Source organism: Anopheles nili, chromosome 2, assembly GCF_943737925.1.
Source record: "Anopheles nili chromosome 2, idAnoNiliSN_F5_01, whole genome shotgun sequence".
Lineage (NCBI taxonomy): Eukaryota > Metazoa > Arthropoda > Insecta > Diptera > Culicidae > Anopheles > Anopheles nili.
The window spans coordinates 28,920,149-28,943,013 of record NC_071291.1 but is presented as its reverse complement, the minus strand read 5'-3'; the positions used below and the strand labels follow the sequence as shown (position 1 = coordinate 28,943,013).

At 41.4% G+C, this 22,865-nt stretch overlaps 3 protein-coding genes across 3 annotated transcripts in view; all 3 read left to right on the top strand.

Moving 5' to 3' along the window:
- The first annotated feature begins 10,132 nt into the window (after nt 1-10,132).
- LOC128731358 (ribonuclease P protein subunit p14) lies at nt 10,133-11,495 on the top strand. Its single transcript, XM_053824473.1, has 3 exons — nt 10,133-10,185; nt 11,007-11,122; nt 11,189-11,495. Exons 2-3 carry the CDS (start codon nt 11,091-11,093, stop codon nt 11,493-11,495), a joined length of 339 nt encoding a protein of 112 aa, XP_053680448.1. The 5' UTR covers nt 10,133-10,185; nt 11,007-11,090.
- LOC128731357 (mitochondrial intermembrane space import and assembly protein 40-A) lies at nt 11,381-12,038 on the top strand. The gene is made up of 2 exons (XM_053824472.1): nt 11,381-11,716; nt 11,783-12,038. The coding sequence occupies exons 1-2, from the start codon at nt 11,499-11,501 to the stop codon at nt 12,009-12,011; spliced, it is 447 nt and encodes a 148-aa protein (XP_053680447.1). The 5' UTR covers nt 11,381-11,498; the 3' UTR covers nt 12,012-12,038.
- A 1,524-nt stretch (nt 12,039-13,562) lies between these two features.
- Nucleotides 13,563-22,865, top strand: part of LOC128720888 (protein similar) — a 103,798-nt gene continuing 94,495 nt past the window's right edge. The window contains exons 1-4 of the mRNA XM_053814590.1: nt 13,563-13,639; nt 21,698-21,885; nt 22,106-22,341; nt 22,431-22,822. Coding sequence (XP_053670565.1) covers nt 13,563-13,639; nt 21,698-21,885; nt 22,106-22,341; nt 22,431-22,822 — 893 coding nt within the window. The remainder of the gene's footprint in view (nt 13,640-21,697; nt 21,886-22,105; nt 22,342-22,430; nt 22,823-22,865) is intronic.

Sequence of the window (22,865 nt, the reverse complement as noted above, 5' to 3'; positions counted from 1 at the left end):
TGTAAACAAACCTTACCGGGAAAACATATCAACATCGGTAGCGACGAGTAGGATAAGTTAAAAATGGTATTGTATGCTCAAATTAATAGACTAAAAATGTTGTATCGTATAAGAATTATCCTTTTTTATGTTGAGCTTTTCAAGATAAATCTCTACCGTCCCCTAAAACCTAATGTAATGGAATGGACGTATAATGTGTTTGCTTATTTAACTTCGCCAGTTTGTCATAAACCCTCTGACATCTCTTCCTTTCAATCAAATTATGCCAACCTCGTTCGCGAATCGTCAGTGCTTAATCGTGCAACTACATTGAAGCTTTACAACAAAACAGCACGCTTTTACACGCCAGCCCGGAATCGGAGCAATTTTCATCATTCAAAACCCAGCACAATGTCTCCGTGCGGGCCCCGCGGATGAAGATATTGCGTCAATCAATCAATCAACCATCTTGAAAAGGGGCCACATCTCGGGCATCCTTCATTAGTATTCTGCGTCAAAAGTATCTCGTTCCGCACGCTCTCCAGAAGCGTGTTCGTGACATGAAAGCATCCGCTGGGCAGGCGTCGGATCGTAAGGGCTTCTCCTCGGAAAGAGATACACAGCCGGAGATAATGCTCCGGCCGGTCACATCTCGCCATCGTCCTCGTTTTCTCGCCGGAGCTCCATGCGATCCTAACCACCGAGCGAGGGCTCCGATAGGCTCGCAAAGTGGCCCCCAGTGGGCACATGGTGGTTGGCTCTCGTCGTACCATGGAGTATGGCTTTGTCCTCGGACCGTTCCATCAAGGATCACGGCTCCAGGGTCGGACGGAACGGTACCCGGTTCCCGGAAGCCCTGGTCGGGAGCCCCTTCAGAGCCATCGTCTGAAGAGATGGCACGGTATGAATGCGACACCGACGAGAGCCGATGTGCTCGAGGGTCAATATCGTGTATCGTGGTGCCTCGAGTGGTGTGAAGTGCTGCGTGCGTTGAATAAAATATATATTTACCGTGAGCATGCCGGCCCTGCGCACGTCCTCGGGCGATCGATTTTTGCTTGAAGTAGGCTGGGATCTGGGCGCGGTGCTTCCTTGCTATGGAAACGCACGTTTGACGCTCAAGGGAAATTGTGCCCTGTGACGATTTGACACGTCCTCCATTATGAGAACGAGCAGTGTAATATTACATATTTTTATATATTCGTTAATGGTAGATTTGGATTTTGGTTTTGGTGGATTGAATTCGGTTGGTTTGTCGCTAAATATATGAGAAATATTTTGAAGACCAACATAACACCGAGAGAAGACAACAATAAATTGTTGAGTAAAAGATATTCAAGTTATTGCAAAATTATGTTTGGTGTATAATATGGAAAGCATGTTGCTATTAACGGTATTATTTAACGATACGTTTCTGAAAAATATAAATAACTGATATCACTTCTCCAAAAGAAATCATCAATAGCTGAGCCTACGGAAACGAAACGAAATATTGGGTAAAAATAAGCACGAATCCATGAGAAAGCCACCTCACACAAAAGCCATCGCTGAAGAAAGAAACCAACGTACATAAAGCAAAGTTCATTTAAAATACAGCACCCTCACGAAGGAAGCGAATATTTCTGAGAAATAAAACGCGCTTGGCAAAGGATAAAAGACCATTCCCATTCACCAAGCACGCGTTTTGCAGCCCACTCTTCTTCGGGGGACAAAATGGTTCCAGCGGCCCGGGAACGATGTGATCGGGAATGGTATTAATGTTTGCCCCCGGTCGCTACTTTTGCCGACAATAGAGATCTTCCTATCTCTATGAAAGGAATCTCTAGATTAAAAACACATTTTCTATCTGCATCTGCTTTCAATTGTGTCTTCATCAATGTCAGCTCGACCATGTTGATCAACATTTTCCCTCGGTACGAGATGAATTCAAGATTTTTCTGTCTGCTACGCTTTATCCTTATAACACTAGGCTTATGACGAAATTGATTATATGATCAAAAAGTGAGATGATTTAGAAAGATTTGTTGAATAAAACTATATTAATCGACAACCAATTGAATAAACTACTTTAAAAATCTTAAGCTCCAACAACCAACTGAAAGTGGTTCTTTAAAAAAGTCAGTTATGAGAGCCAGGTACGCGAGAATTAAGTAAATTAGCAAGGACGTTCTATAAAATCCAACACGAGAAATCCGACACTATTTTCTGTCTTCACGCGTCTACACTAACGGCATATCGGTGTTCTTATGTAGCTGATACCATGCTTCTCAAGCTAGAAAAAATACTGTTCTCTTCGATTGAATACTCCGGGCGTGATTAGAAAGGACACCCCAGTGTGAAAAGAACCCAAACCAAGGATACGGTAAAGTAACACTCCCTTTTTTCGATATTGTTTGTTACATTTCAGCTGAAAACGAGCCCCTCGCTTCAGAACAGCACATCGCAGCTCTGTGTTTCGTTGTGTCGCGTACATTTGAAATCCGAGCGTGAAAGACGCAAAATGTTTGCGAGTTTACGGGGCGCAGAAACGCGCGTTGCCTCTTCCATGGAGACGCCATTTTTATTCATCCCCTTCGCGGTAAATGCGCACCCCATGTATTTGGTAGCCATGCTGAACCGAAGCAGGCCATGATGATGCAACACGCAAGCAGATGCAGTGACGCACGGCAGGCGAAAAAATCGAAGTCAACAGCAAAAGCGTAAACGCGGGCGCCTGGTGCGGAATATTCATGTTACAAGGATCTGAACAGGCAGTTCGCCTGGTTCGATGTTTGTTGAAGTGTTCGTCTCGTGCAAAAATGTGGCGCCACCCGTGGCGTTGATTTTTCAGCTCATTTCAGCAAGTCAACGATGATATTGTTCGTAATAAACGAACGCCGGACTGAACGGTGTGCTTGTATTATGAATGTTTGAAAAATCATATTTTGTTATTCAAAAATCGTATCGTTTTATAATTTTCTACCATCGGTTTTAATTTGCTTAGCATATTTTACAAGGATGTACTCACATTTTATCAGCGTAACATAAACAGGACTACGCTAAAAATCGTACAATTTTTCCATTCCCGAAAAGTCCATTGAAGTGCAATTCCATTCTCTGCAAAGCGCTCCATCAACAGCAACGGATGCTGGTTCTCGCCGATGGCCAAACCCCGCACAACTTCGAGCCCATTATCCGCCATTCCACCGGCAGCCTGACATGGCATGATACTGGTTTTCAGTGGGGAGAGCTCGAAGCCTGAAGTACCACTTCTGCGAACGTCAATGCGCCAAACTGATCGCCCGCTGGTTGGCTGCCGGGGATTCATTACCCAGTGGCACTTTAATTGTCAACGCAGCTCGCACCTCCGAGTGATAGCGCTCGTGTCACGCTGCACGGTACGGGAAATGGTTAATGGAAAATTCATTCCACTCTATTACACCCATTTTTGTTGTCCCGTCGAAAGCGGGAGCTTGTACATATAGCGCCGTAGCATTCATTGTGTTTGAAGACGGAAACATTATTTGTATTTTCCTGAACATTCGGGTATATACTTATTATTTACTACAGTTCTTGATTCGTTTAAATTTTCAATTTAAAAAATGTAAAACAACGTCACACTTTGAACATTTTGTGAAACTAATGAAATATATTTTATATCTTAGTTGTAAACTAGGGTACTTGGTGAATTTATTTCAATAAATTTAACAGTTTAAAATGTTAATTAGTTTTCAGAGATAAACAATTAGGTTGATTGCTATTTTAATTTGAATAATTTTGTATATTTGCATTAGAAAACATAGTACGAATGTCTATTCAATTTGTCATTTATGAGATTGTTCACCAGGTTAAATTAGCAAAAATTCACAGCGCTTGAACGGCGTTTATTTTGGCATATTATGCGTAATGAATAGCTTATCTATTGTACCTAATTTCTAAACCAATTGCATAACCAACCCAAGACACCACTGTACCGCTTTTCCGATCATTTAGCGTTGCTCTCTAACCGCACCGGGCGTATTCAAGCGCCCCGGAATAGAAACCACCGCGGTGCCGACCAGTTGATCACACCTACCTCCGGTCCTAATAAGCCCGTATTCATATCAAACGGTCAATTTAGCCGACGAGCTTGACCGGCCCGATGATTGGCGGGTACTTGGGTGTAATTTTTGACACTGTCCAGCTCGGGCAATTGCCGCTGGCACCGGATGGCACCGAAACCGGAACCGAAGCGGAATCGGAAGGCCCCCAAGCGGGACGCGCCAACTGTCAAACGGCCAAGCAACACTGCGTTCTGTTGGCGCAATGTTTTAGCGCCGTCAGCACCAACCGTCGCAGGTCTGTGTGCGGTCAGTTTGTGGGCTCGTGGGCTGTGAAAGTGTGAGCGAAAGCCTTCTGCTTTGGGACCGGACAAAACGGCAGCCGGAACGGAACCGGCGTGCCAACGTGAGTCGAATTCAAATACGTCGAGAACCAAAGCATTCCGCTTTCGGAGAGCAATTTTTCCATTTCTCCACGCCGGTGAACCATCATTTCGTTCACCAATTACGAGTCCTCCGCCTTGCGTCTGGCTTTTCCTTCTCCACGATGACCGACGACTATGGTGGCTGCAAATGTGCAAACGTATAATTTTCTGTTTCGCACGAAGAACCAATTTATTATCAACTATAATTGACCTCGTTAACAACAATGACGGTGCATAAATTCGCTGCTGCCACGCCAGCTATTTTCCTTTCGTGCCTGCGAGGCCACCTTAAGCCACCTTCGCTTCGTGCGCGAGATTTGCTCGCGCAGGGTAAAGCCGTAAGGGCGTCAATCGCATCGACAGGATCTATTTGCATACGGCAAGCTACCACCGACCGACGATAAGCGATCGGGCCGAAAGGGCAGATAGACGCGTATCGATACGCACGAACCGTAATTAGTTAGTTCACTACTGATCGCGCAAAATGGGCGTCATGCGCTTGGACTTTGTGGCTTTGTGCAGCCTGCTAAGAATGCTTCCGCGTGGTTGATCGTGCATTGTTCAATAGTGTCCTTCAAACGGCTGCTGTCATCGAAAGCAGGGACCTCGCAAGCAAGCTGTCATAATTCCGTCGTTGTTCCGTCGTTCCGCCATTTAAACGGCATGAAAATGCGATTATATCTGCGGCTCTCCGATGGTTGACTTTCGATTTCATTTTTCACTGCATGCTCACACCTTCTCAACGAGGGAGGCGAGCTCTGTTTCATGACATACTTTTGCGTTTCCTTCCTGTTTAGTTAAGCTCACCGCTAGAGGGCGCCCTTTCGTTTCGTTACCGTTGAGAAAGATCCTGTTTTTTTGTCTGCTCTGTTCCTTGTTAACGTTGCACTATTAACTGCACGGAAATTGGGCTGCCCAGGCGGAGCCTTCCGTTTCTATCATTACTATCGCATCGCTCGACAGCATTGGTCAGCACCTTTCGCGGAGTCAACCCAGTCGCCATTGTTCGCGCCCAGCCCCGAGAATGGTGCTGCGTCATGTCCGTCGTCTGTTGACGTGCTCGTGGAATTAAACACTTTAAACAAGCGCTGCGCCTTCCGAAGCATCCGGAGTTTCCGCGGGACACGGAGGTCCTCCGCAGGATCGTACCGTGGTAGGTCCCGTCCGGGGACAAAGAGCTTCCAGCTCACTCGTGTTAAGTGGCTCGTGCTTTTTTCCGTATGTGCAACGTTTGCCCACGCCACCGAGAGCTGTCCCCGTGTGCTCGGTTGCTACATTAATCTCCCGCTCGTCAACGCTGGAACCGGTTGTTGGTTTCTGTTGTGATGTTCCATCCCGTGGGTGGAACGGGTTCACGGGCGCAAGGAGGAGGGACCGATGGTGATGAAAATGTTTCGTGAGATGTAATTTAGCTGACTGCCAGCGGACGTCAAAAGCGGCCACCCCCCCCCCCCCCCCTCCCGTCGGGGTGTTAGGGTGGGAGGGGATTTTAATTCGTCAGAAAAAGAAACGGACGACTCTGTCTGTCAAAACATTCAATTTGAGCATTTGAATGCATCGAACGGACTCGGCGCTGTGCGGAGAGGCCTTTGTTAGGGTGGCACGCTTTTGTTGCGCATCCCTTAATCGTGACGAAGGAAATATCTTGGTTTGGTTGGAAATGGTTGAAATGAAATGACACATAAACTAGCGTGCGATGCGAGCGTGTTTGTTTCACTGTTTGTTTTCCTCACGCTTTTAATAGCAGCTACTTGTGCTGGCTAAAAGCGTTACGCCTAAGCCAAGCACTTCGCCGGTTTCGGTTTCTATCCATCCTTTGCTCTCGTTCCGTGGAAGCCTGGTCCAAGTTGCAACCGAACTGAGCGTCACCCAGCTGGGCACATTAAACCAACCGAATCAGGCTGCCCACCGAAGACGCCAACCGCGTACCCGGCCATTTGGTAATTCGTCCAAATTATCCATTCATTCCAGGCACCGTGGCCCTCGTCGAAGATGGGCCCCGGTAATTTTACAATTAAGCCAAACAGCGAATCATACGAAACCCGTTAATCGAGGCCAGCAGGCAGGAGAGGAGACTAAAACAAAGCGTAACAAACAAAAACATAAACACGGTGCGTGAGCACCATAAGGATGGAAAGCGAAACGAGAGGCACAGTACAAGATCGCACCCTTATGGCAGACATCGGGCCACCCCCGGAATAAAGCGCGTGTCTCTTATGCTTTTTATTTGTGTTTGTATGCTTTTGCTTGGTTTTGTTTTCAGCTATTTGGAGTTGCGTTTTTTGTTTTGTGATTTTTTTTTTGAAATTCCATCGAAACTGCTCCGACGCTCGGGACTCGGGTTCCACGGCGTCATGGTCCTGGTGGCCGTGCGATCGAGATCACCCTGCAGGCGGTTGGAAAAAGCTGCCGAGTCATGCAAGTGCTACCTTCCAAGTTCACTCCACATCCTTCCGATCGACCGGCCGGCGAATCGCGTAATGGAGAAGATGTATTTTATGTTTTCTTGTTAAGTGACCGGGCAGCTTGGCCCATCGAGAAGGGAGCTACGGAAAATCGTGCGCCTGGAGGGAAAAAGCTCTTGGCTCGGTTAAAATTGCCTAAAATCAATGCCATGTTTGGGTAAAGCACCGTTTAGAGCTGGTCAGCAATTAGGGAGCAGCAAAACCTCGTCCGCTTGGGATCGTCGTTTAGTTTCTTGTTGCTTTTTTTCGTGGCCTTTCTTTCGCTGCCACGGCCGTTTGGCCACGGGCCGTCCCAGGTGTGTGGTTTTTTGAGGGGTTCCCTGTTCGACGATTGACCATCCTTGCGAGCACATGTTCCGTGGCCGGGTGCGATTTGGCATGGAACAGTTAATTGAACCGGTGATTCCGTACGTACCAACGTGCTCGTAATTGATTTGTTATTTACTTTTTGTTCTCTCCCACCGACACGACACAGAGCAATTGTTCGGACCGGCTGCCGGGCCATGGAAATCGTTCGTCTGGGAAAACGTTTATCTATTTCTCGCACAATCGAACTGTGACTTGGGAAAAATGGTAGTGTCATTTTTAGCTTGAAATAATTCCATTCCAGCCACTTTGCGGCCAGGTTACCCGAGTTGTTGATGCCGAAATTGTACGGTGGAAGAAAACTAATGAACTCAAGAACGAAGATAACGAGACTACATAAGGCCCACTCCGTTGGATCGCTCAATGGACGATGATCGTTTCGAACGATGATGAGGATGATGGGTATCTGGCGCCCAACTTATTTTGATGTGTTGTTTGAAGCATATAAAAGAAACGAAAAGTATATCCAAAATCCGGCACAAATTATCGTCGAGAAAAAAATGTATCGTGTTCAGAACAAAAGATAACTGATGCAGAGCAAATAGATCTTGAGGTTGAATCTGAAACGATTTATTGATTATTTTCCTGAGCATTGACTACTATCTGATCAATTTGTTAGATACTACATCAGCCACCTCATATTATACCACCTTATTTAATCATTTAATAGATATAAGTTACTTCATTACGCTTTACTTTTCTTTTTAGTGCAAAACTGATTCATAATAAAATTTACTGCATTAAATTTTTCTGTATAAATTATGCACAGTATACATAACATGAATGTTTTTTTAATTTCAAGCCAAAAGATATCATCGGGATAGACATATGTACAATTAAAATCGTAATTCTAGGTATAATTATTCATAAAAATCGATGTATAAAAATAAATTGCTTTAACCCTGCCATCCAGAATAGTGAAATGTTATATTTTGCTGCAATTCCACCAATCATACCGTTAAGTATTATGATTATATGTTCCCAAATCACCGAATACTACAGCATAACGACATTAAATTACTCGCTAAGCTTATTAACAAAAATTTCTACTGGTTGAGTGAAAAGCCAACAGTTCTTACTGCTGACACTTTTGGAACTCTCGACACTTTTGGCTTCTAGCAATTAGCAGCATTATTATAAAAAATGCCTGTTGTCAGACAGGACGAACGTATGTAATGAAAGGATGCGTAAGTTGAACCTAGGACTTGCGTAACATTCGTTAAAATTACCGAATTCCGGAGACAAAAGGCGTCGGGGCATTTGTCACAAAATGGAGTCCTAGCAGCGGGAAGCCGTGCTTGTGGCACATGCTACCCCTGTGCGCCCTCGGGCTCCGCGTTATCGCGTTACAATTTATCAAAACGGAAACGAACGCTCCCACCCATAATGGGCGCAGAGCGGCCTGCTGAGCTGCCAGTAGTGCTGAGGTATACATGGCATCCATCGCCATGGCAACGCGTATCGTTGAATGTGTGTGCTAACGATGCGTATCACATTTTGCCGTATTCAATCGGATCCTCAATGGGATGAAATGTATGAATATTAATAATCCCCTTGACTTGCTCGATGTGCCCGCACCGTTACCGCGCTTTTCCGAACATGGGGTGAAGAACAATATGTAACACCAGTGTCAGTTGGACATGACGCCCGAGGATACGGCCCTTTTTTGTACACCAGTCTGTAATAGAATTTCGACCCTTGTTCTCTCGATAATGATACACCATTCTGCTCTTTCCGAAAGGGGACAGGCTATGTTGTAACATGGCAGGCGATGGAAAGGGAATTGGTCGTAATGGCGTTGGGGTTTCGATGATAACCTTCGGGATGTATTTTACGTTCTTTCATTTTTTTCCAAGTCGCAAAAACATTGCTAGAGATCATGCGCACTCCTAAGGCTATGTTGACAACAAAACCGTTGGCGTAGTTCATTCTACATGCCTTTTTAATAAAGAGAAGTTCTTGATACTATTATATATAATATGGTTTGAAAACGAATTTGTTTGTTGTCGAAGGAATGTCAATGATATGTGATATATATGAAGACGCCTTTGAAAACCAAATTTAGATTTTGATATGTTGTAGTTTGACGTGTTTTCTTTACAATGTTTTTGTTTATGTTTTTTTCTATATTTTAGGACATCAATATTAAATAAAAAGTAATTATATTTGAGAGAGAAAAGAAGACGAAAAGAATGTTTGCTAAACAATGCTGAAAATATCGATACATCAAAATTCAAGCATCATTTTTAATTATTCATGACAGTGTAGCATACCATGGCGTATTAGAAATTTCTGCTAATTGTTAAAGTTATTGATTATGGTATTTTTACCATCGTAAAATAAGGGATGTTTGTGAGTAAACATAAGGGGTGTTTTATAGTAAATAAGCTAAGAAGGCGTGGCTCAGAAGTTCAAGTGAATGTCAGCAGAGTCGCTGGTATGCATGCCTAACAATATAGTCATTCTAGCACCACCTAGTGGACAATAGCTGAACAATAATATCATGTAAAATGATTTAATAATGATATATTACTTCTCAGAAATAACAAGTTAAATGAAGAATGTAAGATATCCATTACTCATCAGAGTCTGCCTAAGTTCCTAATTATAAAATAAAGGAACGAATAAATTGAAAAATAATCATTTTTCCAGAGCTTATTTAACTCAAAATGCATTCGAAGAGAACAATTATATACATTAAAATTAGTGCATCGTATTTCAATTGAAACATTTTGTGCATCTTTTATCTAATAATATATAAATATATGTATTACAATTTAAATTTATCGTTAGTAGTTTTGACAGCGATGAGGACCAAGTCAATTGACATTTTTCGTTTGACATTTCCAATCCGGCGATTGTTATATTAAAAACGTGTGTGTACAAAAGATCGCATTTGCGGTAAACTATCGTGCAGTTTCTGTAAAAGTGGTAAAATAATAGTATTTTAATCATTATTTTCTTAATTTAAGAACAGCTTGACTAAAATATGGGCTTTTGAATAATATGATTAATCTTCGCTCTTTTGTTGATGCGAAGTAGTAGTGTTATGCACCTCTGTTTTGTTTTATGGCCAAGAAGCTAATATCTAATATTTCTTACTATCAATAGTATATTTGATCTCCCTTATTGCAACAAAATGTGTTACCTACACTGCTAGTTGGTTGAAACAGCTTTCTTAGCACTTCAGTTTTTGTAATTTCAGTTATGGATGATAGCTATTTTGGACCAGGAGATGTTTGATTTTTGTTTGCACTATATGCAAGCAAGCAAAAAAAAAATGATGAAATATTAGAAGTTTTGATGAAAATGATACATTATTACACTATTGATTTTGGACGCTTAAAAAAATCAATGTTATTTTTAGTTATTCGTTAATATATTATTCATCAATTGTTTTTTAATCGAGAATCGATTGATTCTGGTTAGATAATGTTATGAAATTGGATATGTAAAAATCTGCTAAGTGGAATAGGCGTTGTTGTCAGGCCCACGAACTTGCCAACACTTACCACGTGTTGCTTAAGTTTCAAATTAAGAATAAATTCTGGAGTTACATTAATTTCTAATTAATATGCTTTAGATGGTTTTTTTTTACTTTATTGATGTGACGTCCGTTTTTTCGCTTCAGCTGTTGTTTATACCAACAATAGGATATACATTTTTTATTGATAATCTCGTTTCTTTTACTAAAATAAATTATAAAAATTTATCACATATTGATCCCAGATATTTTTTTTAACGATTTTTAGGATTTAATTGTCGACTGAACTAAAGTTCACGACGTAATACACACGAGGTCGTGCAAATGCTATCTTTGCAGCAGAAGTTATATTATGAGTGAATATATATATTTGGATATTGAAATGTAAGCAAAGCTTGCGTTAGATAGAGTTATGCTTTACATAATAATAAAAATATGGCATTATTTCAGCAAGCTTGCCGAGAAGCCAAATCAACTATCAGCAATTTACGTGAAGGGCTGCATAGAAAAATCTCTCACAACCATATTTGGAGAAATTGGAGGTCAAACGGAAGTAGACGTGTTGAAATTCGATCAGAAGAGACAACGCTTAATTCTACGAGTTCCTAAGGATTTTTACGTAAAACTACGTGCTGCTATCACGTTTATTGGAGAGTTTCAAGGTGTTCCCTGTAATTTTTTGGTGAAAAAAGCTTCTCCTTTTTTGTTAACATTAGTAGAAACACATTTGCAATTTGAAGCTGCAAGTATTGCGTAAATCATGTCGCTGTGCAAAAGCTACGGAAAGGATAAGGTGATTTTCGCTACAAAAGAAGATCATGCGATTTCCAGTACCGTGCAGCTACCAGAATCGGAACCCCGTCCGGGGCTGATACTTGAAAACGGGGATATTAACTGGAACTGTCCTTGCCTGGGTGGAATGGCCATCGGTCCGTGCGGGAATGAGTTTCGAGAGGCATTTTCCTGTTTTCATTATAGGTATTTAAGCACAAACCGATTGGTTGCTCACGAAACTGTACCTTACATATTTTGAAATACTTCCAGCCAAGCCCAACCGAAAGGATCCGATTGCTACGAAGCATTCAGTACTATGAACGAATGTATGAGAAATTATCCCGGAGTTTACAAACAAAACCTTAATGAGGAAGATGATGAGGAGAACGCAGGAGTAGCAAGCATGATTGCTGATAACGGAGAAGAGAATAACGATATTGACGAACCACCGGTCAAAGTTGAGAGCGAAACAAAAACAGTAACCACAAAAGCCAATTAGAATACAAATATATATTTGAAATACAACAGAGACAAAGTTAATAGTAAAAGATAATGTAGCTTATAGTTCCAAAAAATAGAATTGAATTGTTTGCGTTTATTATTTATGTAACATACCGTTATCATAGAAACCCAAATTATGAAATTCATCCGAAAAGATAAACGACAAGCGCTATTGTTAAGTAAGCAAAAGAGCTCTAAAAATTCTAAAATGTAGAAATCACAAGCACGATGTAACAAAACCAGAATCAAATCACCTCAATTTCAGCAAGACTCGATTTCAACTACAGTTACGAACCTAATGGCTTAAACCAATGCTCGTTTGACAGCAACTGAGTCTATTTCAGCATCTGATAAAAAGTGTTTTGGAAGTGCGCGGACGAAAATTGTTTTCCGAAAAAGTTCCAATGTTTTTGTTCGTAATCATAAAAAATATCAGGTTATAGGTGCGTTATCGAATGCATGTCGAGCTCACGGTGTAGTGTGGTGACAAATAGTGCAGCAAAACGCAAAGAGCGCGTGCTTTTCAGTGCGTTTGATTTCATGCTAGTAGGCCAAGATATTCAAGGCCCACTGCTGGATGTTCTTCAGTAACAACCGTAACCTTCTGACGAGGCATGTGTTAGGTGTAGACAATAGCACTAAAAACGGCAAAGTAACTACGGGAGTAATATCGGTAATTGATTGATCCCGGATTTACCAACCACCGTCAACTATTGCGCTAGTGAGGTGAGTGCGGAGGCAAAGTGCATATGCAAGAAGCTATCACTGCAATTACGCACCCCATCTCACCCGTGGTCACAATTGGTAGCATCTTCCAACGATCGATGTTGTTGCTGCATACCCGTCCAAAGCAAGTCGATGCAAGTGGAACGTTTAGTTTTCAATTCACGATAGCATTGTTAGTAACGGGTACCAACGATTCATTAAGGATTTGTGGTTGTCGAACGAAAGACAGCTGATTGAACCGCGTATCAGTGTGACGTGAGTTAAGTTTCTGAAGAGGGAAAAACGAACGAAACCCCAGACAGATTGTTGTGAGGAGTTGCGAAGTGTTTTTTCGTGAATTTCGTGTGTGTGACTCTCGTGCGTGCGTGCGTGCGTGTGCGTTAGTGTTGTGTTTATTTTGGTGTTTTGACGATGCGTGGCGCCAGCAAGGAAAAGTGCGTGATTTCGTAATAAGAAGCGTGGGTCATCGTGACACGAGCGAGTGTGAACCAGTGCGAGCGTGTTTGTGTACCACACACAGCAAAGAAAGAGAAAGCAGCACAACATATATTACATTCAAGAGCCCTTAAGGGACAACAAAGCTTAATAACATAACAGAAAGTGCGTGTATCAGTTTTGGGAACCGATCGAATGTTTACCCATGCGTGTGCGTGGGTGTGCGTCAGAGAGAGTGTAACAAGTGCGTGATAGTCTCAATTAGCAAAATTGGAAAACATTAGTGAATAACAATTGTGTCTGTAATTTCCCTGTTCATTGGCGACCGCGGCCAGAGAAGAGAATTGGTCCCAAAAAGGATAACGTTTCGTCTGAGCAATCGTCCGAGATGACGAAGACAACGACGAAGGCTTTGGCGCCGACCGGAACGGGCAAAGCAGTAAAGCCCGTCAAAGAGAAGCGAAGGTAAGAGAAAATTTTGTATCAGATCATAAACTAGCCAATGAATTGATAAGGGAAGATTTACATCTCTTCATATTGCATATTACATAGCATTACCTTATTTTAGAAGATGATAGCCGAAAGTGTGAACGATTCACAAAATATCGTTGACCAAACTCGGCAGCACATTTTTAAATTTCAACGTCAAACGTGGCCTTATAAGCTTTATGAGGCAATACATAAAACTTCCACTTCAAAGCAGTTTCAGAGCAAAACCCTTTTTAATAACTACAACCTATTTATTCAAGAATTCTATTCCCCCATTTGACTCTTTGAGCTGTCCCTCTATTCCCCAATTTGAGCTCTTCACTGGACTTATCTGGAGATACAATCAATGAATATTCTAATCGATCTGAATTTACAATATTATAACCAGTCGGCGAACTTAGCGCTTTGCGTATTCATTGCAGCTAAAAGAGAAAAATGGCGCGCAAAAAAAAGGAGCTAATCGATGCTTAGTGATAATTACTACATATCAGATAGAACCCGATCCGTAAATGTAGGGAAAGGCTTGTGCCGGATGTCTCTCCGGTATGGAAATGAATAAAGAAAACTTAATTGCTTGCCCTGATTATTTCAGACACAATAGTCGGAAATGTGTTGAGTGTGGTGCATCATGGTACGACGATGAGATTGTCGTAATGTATACAAACTATTACACGTATGCACGTGTGCTAGATTCAGTTCAATAGAATACTAAATTGTTGCACTTGTTCAAATTATTATTTGATAGTTAAGTTGTCATATCGATGGAATAAAAAGTTATCCCATATAGTTGTATTGTTAAATTAGCACATGATATGTCTGAAATATTCAATAGAAATAGAAGAAAAGGATTTTTTGTAAATAGTAGAATTTTTAATTAGAAAATAGTACTAGCAGACTTTGCTTTGATAATGTGCACAAAATGGTCCGTCAGAGAAATGAGTTTGGCTTACCTACAATCTCGCCTCCCGGGGATTGCGTGTCAGATTGGCCCAGTTTTTCAAGCCTTAAGGATTGTCGGTAGCCATGCGAACTGTGACGATACGGTTTGTTTGTTTTGACGTACTCTTTTGATAACATTCGTGACGTCACGGACGCCTCCTCCGTTGGTGCGTGCGCAGTCGTGTCCTTTTCATCTTTCTCATCTCATAGCATGTCGTCACGGCTATACGTAGATCGTCTAGCTAACGGCCCGAGCTGCGAACCAAAGACCGTTTTGTAACACCTCTATTTGCGTGTATATCTTTGGTTGAATTCGTTTCTATTGAAGGTTTAAATGTTCTGCCTACCGGGTAGATTGCTATATGTATCTGCCTCCGAAATTTTGTCATTTGTGTAGTTGAAAGAAACAGTGCTGGTGCGCACGAGCCACCTGACAGCGACCGAGAAACGACTTTTCGAAGTTGTTGAACCTGTTGAACCAGTGTGATTAGCCGGGGGCATTCCATAACTTCGCCTTCTACCTTACCCGCAGGAACACATTAGTGGATGCCTTTTCCTTTGTACTCCTCGGGTTTCGAAGCGCACGTTTAATTAGTATGCAACACATTTTCGAATCAAAATTATTTAGATTTAGTTTTTGAATGAAATATTAACATTTTTCAAACATTATATTCAAATGGAGCTTATAAAAAGATAGAGAAAAGTTTTGGAGACATTATATATATATATATATATATATATATATATATGTATATATATATATATATATATATATATATATATATATATATATATATATATATATATATATATATATACATTTTTGTTTCGTATGACATATGATAATCGTATTCCGCCCGTACCGCAGCAACAGAAGCTGCATGATTTATCCCTGTTAAATCTGGTTTTCGTATTGCAATTTCTTTTCTACCGGCTTATACCAAATCTGCGAAGGTTTTTGGAACAAGAATTCGAAAATTTGGCTTTCTCGGTTGGTTATTATGTTCTTCTTTATTTCCTCAACCGTTGCTAGTGATTAAGCAGCTTGTTGTTGCTGCCTGAGATGCTTCGCGGTTGTTGTGAGGCAAGCGATAAGCTTTGACTGAAATTTTCTGGATGCAGGGTACACGATGACCCCGAATCATTTTTGAATGAAAACAAGTGTTGCAATGAATAATGAGTTTGGAACACACTGCCATGAAATATATGGGAAATTAAGGATTTCAAAACTGCATATTTTCGGACGTTGAAATAAAAAAAATTACACTGAAGAATATAATACCACACATTACTCGTTACCGGATACTTTATGTCCAATAGCTCCCCACTAACGTTTTACATTTATCAATAATGCAGAGTTCGTAACTCGGTACGTGCTGTGAGTAAATTTGAGTATAATAGTCTTTCCAAACCAATCACATTGATGGCTTCATTCAATTCTGTACTTTGAATTTGCGGTACGAATCCATCATACAATGCACGTAAACTTCTCAACGATGCAACGTAATGTGTCCAGGGAAAATCCAACATCCTATGAGTAGGACTTGGCATCTGTCTTTCGTTGTTGTGTCGTTTTGAGACTTACGTTTAATGACTGGTGCTGAGATTTTTTTATTCTCATGTAGTATCTATTTATGTAGTGTTTTTCCTGGCTTGTTTTGGTTAACAAATGGTGCAAACGAGCGACAGAGCAAAGTCCATTCGGCGGGAATGGGAAAGAAGTCGGCACAAGGACAGATTGGTCCATTTGGCTTCACTGACCTTCGATACGGTAGCTGTTTGAATTGATTTGCTTGCTCCATTTTACACATGCACATCTCTACCTCTCATGCATTATGCGAACCGCGCAAAGGAAGCGCTTCTGTCTAAATTTTACGTCACTCCGTGGCCTACAGCATCACACTATGCATGCCAGCCCTGGGTTGTAGTTTTGGCAACGACCAGCGTGAACAAGTTTATGTTCGTCGCTTGACGCGAGCAGATAAAATGGTTGCCCTGTGTGCGGCTCCAATGGTGCCAAGATGCGTCCGGTTGGCACTGTTTGTTGTGTTTGTGGAAATCAGAACGGGTACCGTATGTTATTAATTTTAATTGAGTCAATTACTACTCGCACGACTGAGAATGGAAGGTAATGGAACCAATACAATTGTGCCGACAGGCGGGCAAATATTGATAACTCCTTCGTAGATGCCATTTGTTTCGACAACAATGGAATTTTTTTATGTAAATCTCGAATAGTACGTACATAATACTATTCAGACTATTCTAATTGGTGGCCTTTGTACACGACATATTGTATATTTTATTTATGCATGATATCTTTCTCGTTTTACTCTCGTTGTTTTTTTGAATTATTTTTTCAAAACTTAATTATTTTTTTGACAAACAAAATATTCAGATATGAGATATTCTGTTCAGGAATACATATCTATAAATGCTTTCAAAAAGTGTAGCTGATTTTTTAAAAAATAAAACATTAAAAATTATGTTATTTCAAACGATATTTTAAAACCGATTCTTATAACTAATGAACGTTACTTGATTTTACTTCACACCATGTGCAACACTAGACATAGTTATACCCTTGTTATATTATAATTAAACGATTTAATCATTTATCTTTACCACACACGTCCTTATCAGTTAAATCAACAGGACGATGTCTCGCACGTCGTAAACCATCCATAGACAGTACTTCTTCAGTAGTGGCTGTCGTGTCGACGTAGTTGCTCAGGTTCCCGTCAGAGGGCAAGCAGTTGCCTTTGGTTTACCCAAATATTTAATCGCCCTCCGAAAGCCAATCCGTTGTTGATTTCTTTTGTCACCTTTCCGCGTGCGATGTTATCGGACATGGCACATGGTATTTTCGCAACCAACCCACATTTTGCTCGGCAGCGACCGAAGTGGCTGTTCTTATGCGTGACCGTTTGTGGAGAGTAATGCTTTAGGTGGAGCTAATGGTAGTGGCCAACCGGATAACCCAAGGCGGTTTTGCCTGGCGGTTGCGGCGACCGAACGCGGAATCTCACGGGTCGCCGTTTCGATAACGAGAAGCCCGAACGCGCCCTGAGGTTCACAATCGTTGACTGCTTTTTTATCGGAATACCGTCGAAAACAGATAATGTAACATTATAAATTAGTAGTATTGGCAATTGGATTACGATTAGACAACCCCAGGAGTTCGGTGCCTTCGGTCGAGTGTGGTTGGTTTTGCAGGCTTCCAGTTTGTAACATTGGCTTTTGAAGAGTTGCCCCTTCTGGAGAAGGTGGATTTAAATCTTGTGAAATTTCAATTGTTCGGGTGTTTGTGACTTATTTTACATCGGCGAACATTGGTTACTTCAGTGTTGGAGTGGGCAAAATCTACATTGCAGTTCGAATGGTAGTGGGTGAAGTAGATAGTGAATTTCTTAGAAGACTTTGTCAGTACGCATGATGCAGTCTGAGTGGTACCCAAATGACGGTGCTGGTGGATTGGCAGGTGTAGTGTACGACGGTGGTGGCAGTGGGTATTCGGAAGGAGAAAATGTGTCATTCTATGGTGCACCAGGATCCATGGATAGTATGAAAAAATCGCAACAAACGTACGGTGCTGCACCCGGCTATTCTGGTGTAGCTGGACATGATCCTGGAGTTGTAGGAGGTATGGGAGGTCAACAACCGCCCTATGAATATGCTCACCGAGGGCTGATGCCGCATCAGCAACACCAACCTACGCATGGTGCGTTATATAACCATCCGCCAATGGTAGCGGGAATGGCAATGGGAATGGGTAGCAACAACGACTACCAGTACCACCACCATCAGCAACCCCAGACAGCTCCCAACAATCCCCATCTGGCCGGAGGTGCTTATCAGCAGCCCTTCTGTGCGGCGCCACCGCCTACCCCCAACCAGCAGACCGCTAATGGCACTAACTTGGGTAAATCGCCAGAATTCGTGCCGCAGAACGTGGTGTCTGGCTCGGGTGCGGCATCGTTTCTCGAGCAACCGTACGTAGCCGCAAACTACGCACCCTGCCAGGGACCGCCGCCGTGGAACTATGCCTACTGTTACGGCTACTATGGGCAGGAACCGTGTCCGTATGTGAACATGGTCGACATGGAGGATTTTATGTAAGTAGCTCTAGCTAGATCGAAAAGTCCAAAGAGTTTGATGTCCGCGACAACCAATCATAAAGTTGCGTCGGTGGATTATCCCGATAATGTCATCAGATAAATCGCCTGTGGTAATAATCACTGTGAGACTGCATTCGTGTGGGGCAGCACGAAGTTAAAACCATTCGGCTTTTGCTGGCATTTTGCGATAACCATTTGGATGGTTTTGCCAATCTGGGCTCAGAAAGCCTCTCATTGGCTGGCTGGATGGTACATAAGCGATTCTTTTACGCGTCGATTGTTTTTGTTCGTCACTTATCAAGGTTGACAAGGTACTTGCCAACGTTGGGTTACTCGTTTGTTGAAGTCTCTTGCTAAGAATTGTTGGATTGGTTTTCCACTGCCCTTAACTAATTTGTTGCTAAGTGAAATATAATTGTGACACATGATCTTGATATTTTACGATTGAATAGGATTAGTACAACGATATTCGACAGAAATGGTACATTATTTGAGAAATGTTTTTAGTAAATATTCTACATAAACCAAACGCACTGCTCAAAGAAATGCCATTCGGTTAGAAAATTATAGATCATTATAGATGGCTGAAATACGTGAGCGTTATGGCATATGAGAAGGTGAACAGCAGTATAGCTGTGTCCATTGCGTATTGCGACGAGCAGACGGAGAATTACTCATCATCTTCTGTTGCATCTGTTTATGGGTACAGCGAGACAGTTGGAGTTGTTTTCCATTTCCCGACATCCGTTCAACGTGCGCATTGCTCTTGCCAGGCACATCGCGTAAAATAATGTCACTATCTCTTCTTTGGATTGTTTGCATTTGCTTCATTAGAATTACCATTGCTCTATACTGGGTTGCGTGTCATTTGCAACCAGTCTAAATCCGTCGTCTTTTCCGTCGATTGAAGAGTTCTTAACTTCATTCAATTTTAGATGTTTGTAAAACTTGGATTCCAATTGGCATTCAAAATGAAAAAAAAATATTCAGAGATTTAAGTTAATGTTTCACTTCAAATCAAAGTGGTCAAAATGATGATCCAGCCTTAGCAAATTAAAATTTGTGACTACTGCTGAGGTTCTTGTACGTTTCTTTAGGGTACAGAGCATAACAAATATAGCATGGGAATGTTGATATTGTGATCGTAAATGTTTTTGAACCGAGGATGCCAAATATCGACATGCCATCCTACAGTCACATGCCGACTACGACAAATTACCCCATGGGTGATGATTTTTAGTCACGTTCTTTTTCGTCGCAACTTTCACTACGAGCCGGACACATTTTTGTCATAAAGTATTTCTAAAATACTTCTAGACAAAAATAGCTTACTACATCGCGACGCTTCGCTTTTACCTTGCATTCGTAGCACCAGAGATTCATTAGCGAACACCATCCAGCTCCTGAAATCGAAAACTGGCTTAAGGTAGCGTTATTTTGGACCTCTTTCTTAACCCTCGAGCTGGGCAACAAGTGTATATATTCTGCATCACTAAAAATATTATCAAACTTTGCAATGTTGTAAAAAAAAATAGATTGATTTTCCACTTCATTTCATTTTATACCAAATCATCGTCCCATTGGAACGAATTATTCAGGTTATTCTACGTTACGTGCTGTTGCTGTGGAATTTTTCGATTAATAAAATGGTTTACAGCATTGACACATGAACCAACTGGTTGAATAAGCGCAATTGTGGGGAATCTCTTAGATGCATCTGTATCCATCACAGATAGGCTTATGGGTTGATGACGTGCATTATTCTTTGTTTCTTTGAAATTAGTAAGGGACCAATACGAGTCGAAGTATATAAGCACTTGTGTATATACTTACACAGTGAGCTCCCTTCACCTATCACAAGAAGTCTTGCTATCGTTCCACCTCCGCTGCTAATAAATGTTTGATTTTTATGTATTTACGATAGACGATTGACACTCTTCATCCTCATCCCCAATAAACAGTATCTCTGCGATTTGGGCTAATCTCTACGTGCTATTAGCCGTGTCTGATGATAGCCGGTTAACACCTAAAATATTTGACAAATGTTGGTAGGAATGTATGGAAGCAAAGTGTGAACAATGAAGCACTTTATTGATTACTCTTCGCGTTAGGTTTGTTTGGTTTGTCTATTTCATGAATAAAAAATGTCAGTTTTTTGTATATCATTTTAAACAGTTTTGATATTGCTAAACTTATATGTTGCTTGTTCAACAACGACTCTGATTAATATTTTTTTCCTTTTCAACCTTCCGTTTTCGTTTTTTTGCGATTAAGATAAATCAATCGAGTTTATTAACCTTTATTGTTTCCAGTCCGAACCTGTGCAATGTTTCAATCTCCTGCTCAATCTCTAGCAAAAGCCATGAAGCCTCACTGTGTGATAAGAGAACGTGATTCGTTCGGTGCATGGTACCATCACGTCTATTGGAAGGTGGTATCAATTATCAATAGCTGAATGATGATCGGTGTTGCCCAATTAATCGGTGATATATACCGGTGATATGAATATGCCGCCATAGTAGTCCACCTCATAGTCATTACTGGGCTATGCGATTAGGATTATCGCAGATTGAGTCTTTTTCATGAAGCTATACGATACTGTGCATCATCGTAAAGATAAAGCAATAAAATTGGTTCGTTTTTCTTAGACATATCAGAGATGATTGTTGATAATTGTCAACCTGGCTTAACTATATCGAAGTGGGTTGCAGTATTCATAAATTCATCATAACGTCAAAGTATTAGGAGATGGAAATATCTGCGACATTCCCGTGACAGATTGATGTCATTTTAATCGGTATTTATTTGAGGCTTAAGGATGATTGATAGGCACATTTTGATAACGTACGCGTGCGTGAGAAACATTTGAAATGCTATTTGCGTAAATTTTGAAAAGTATCAATACATTTGATTATGCTATTGAAAAATTATTGCAGTATGTATTTTTAATATCTGTATGCTTGTTTTTTATTTTTAGGAACAATGAAAAACGCAAGGAGAAATCGCGTGATGCAGCTCGTTGTCGGCGTTCTCGAGAGACGGAGATCTTCCAGGATCTGGCCAGTTTGTTGCCGATGCGCCCTGAAGAAGTGGAGCACTTGGACAAAGCCTCCGTAATGCGTTTGTCGATTGCATTTCTCAAGGCGCGTAATATGTTGGATCTATGTAAGTATTTGGCGCATATTTTTTTGTTTTACTTGAATTACTATGATGCACTAGCAAATTCTATTGAAACAAACCACTACGTTGGTGTAATTTTGTTTTGAAACCAAAAGCACACGATGGTGTAATTCCTATCGTTAGAAGCTTCTCATTAGTCAACGCTAGATGGCGCTATTCGTAAACGGCGGTATATATTGGTTTGTGTCTTGACTTTGCATTGCAGTTCCCGAGATATCTGAAATAACGAAGAAAATCGAAATTAAGGAGGATAACGACGCTTCCACTGAATCTATGGATGAGTTTAATTTTGACGAAACAAAGCTGAGCCTGAAATCACTCGGCCTAGAACCAGAGACAGTCGTATTGCAGGCATTGGATGGATTTTTGATGGTTCTCTCGGCCGATGGCGACATAACGTACATTTCCGAAAATGTTAGCGAGTATCTTGGCATTTCACAGGTAAAGAGTCCTACCTTTGAGCTAACTCATGTTAAAATCAACTACATGTGTGTTCAAAATTCTTAATTGATATTCTTCGATGCATCTAGATCGATATTATGGGTCAACCGATCTGGGACTACAGCCATCAGTGCGATCATGATGAGTTGCGAGAAGCGCTAAACGGACGCCGTCATTCACCGTCGGAGTTGCAAAATGGTGTCGCCAATAGTGACTGTCAGCCGATGGAGAATCGGGATTTCTTCTTGCGGCTCAAGTGCACTCTGACAAGCCGCGGTCGCAGTGTCAATATTAAAAGCGCATCGTACAAGGTGCTGCACATAACGGGTCATATCGCTTGTAAAGATAAGGAAGGTCAGCGCCAGTTGGTGTCCATCGCTCGTCCTCTTCCGCATCCGGCCAACATCGAGGTTCCTCTGGGATCGAGCACTTTTCTCACTCAGCACACGTTGAGCATGAAATTCAGCTACGTCGACGATATGTAAGTGTTTTTTCGTATATAAAATAGCATTTATATTGTAAAA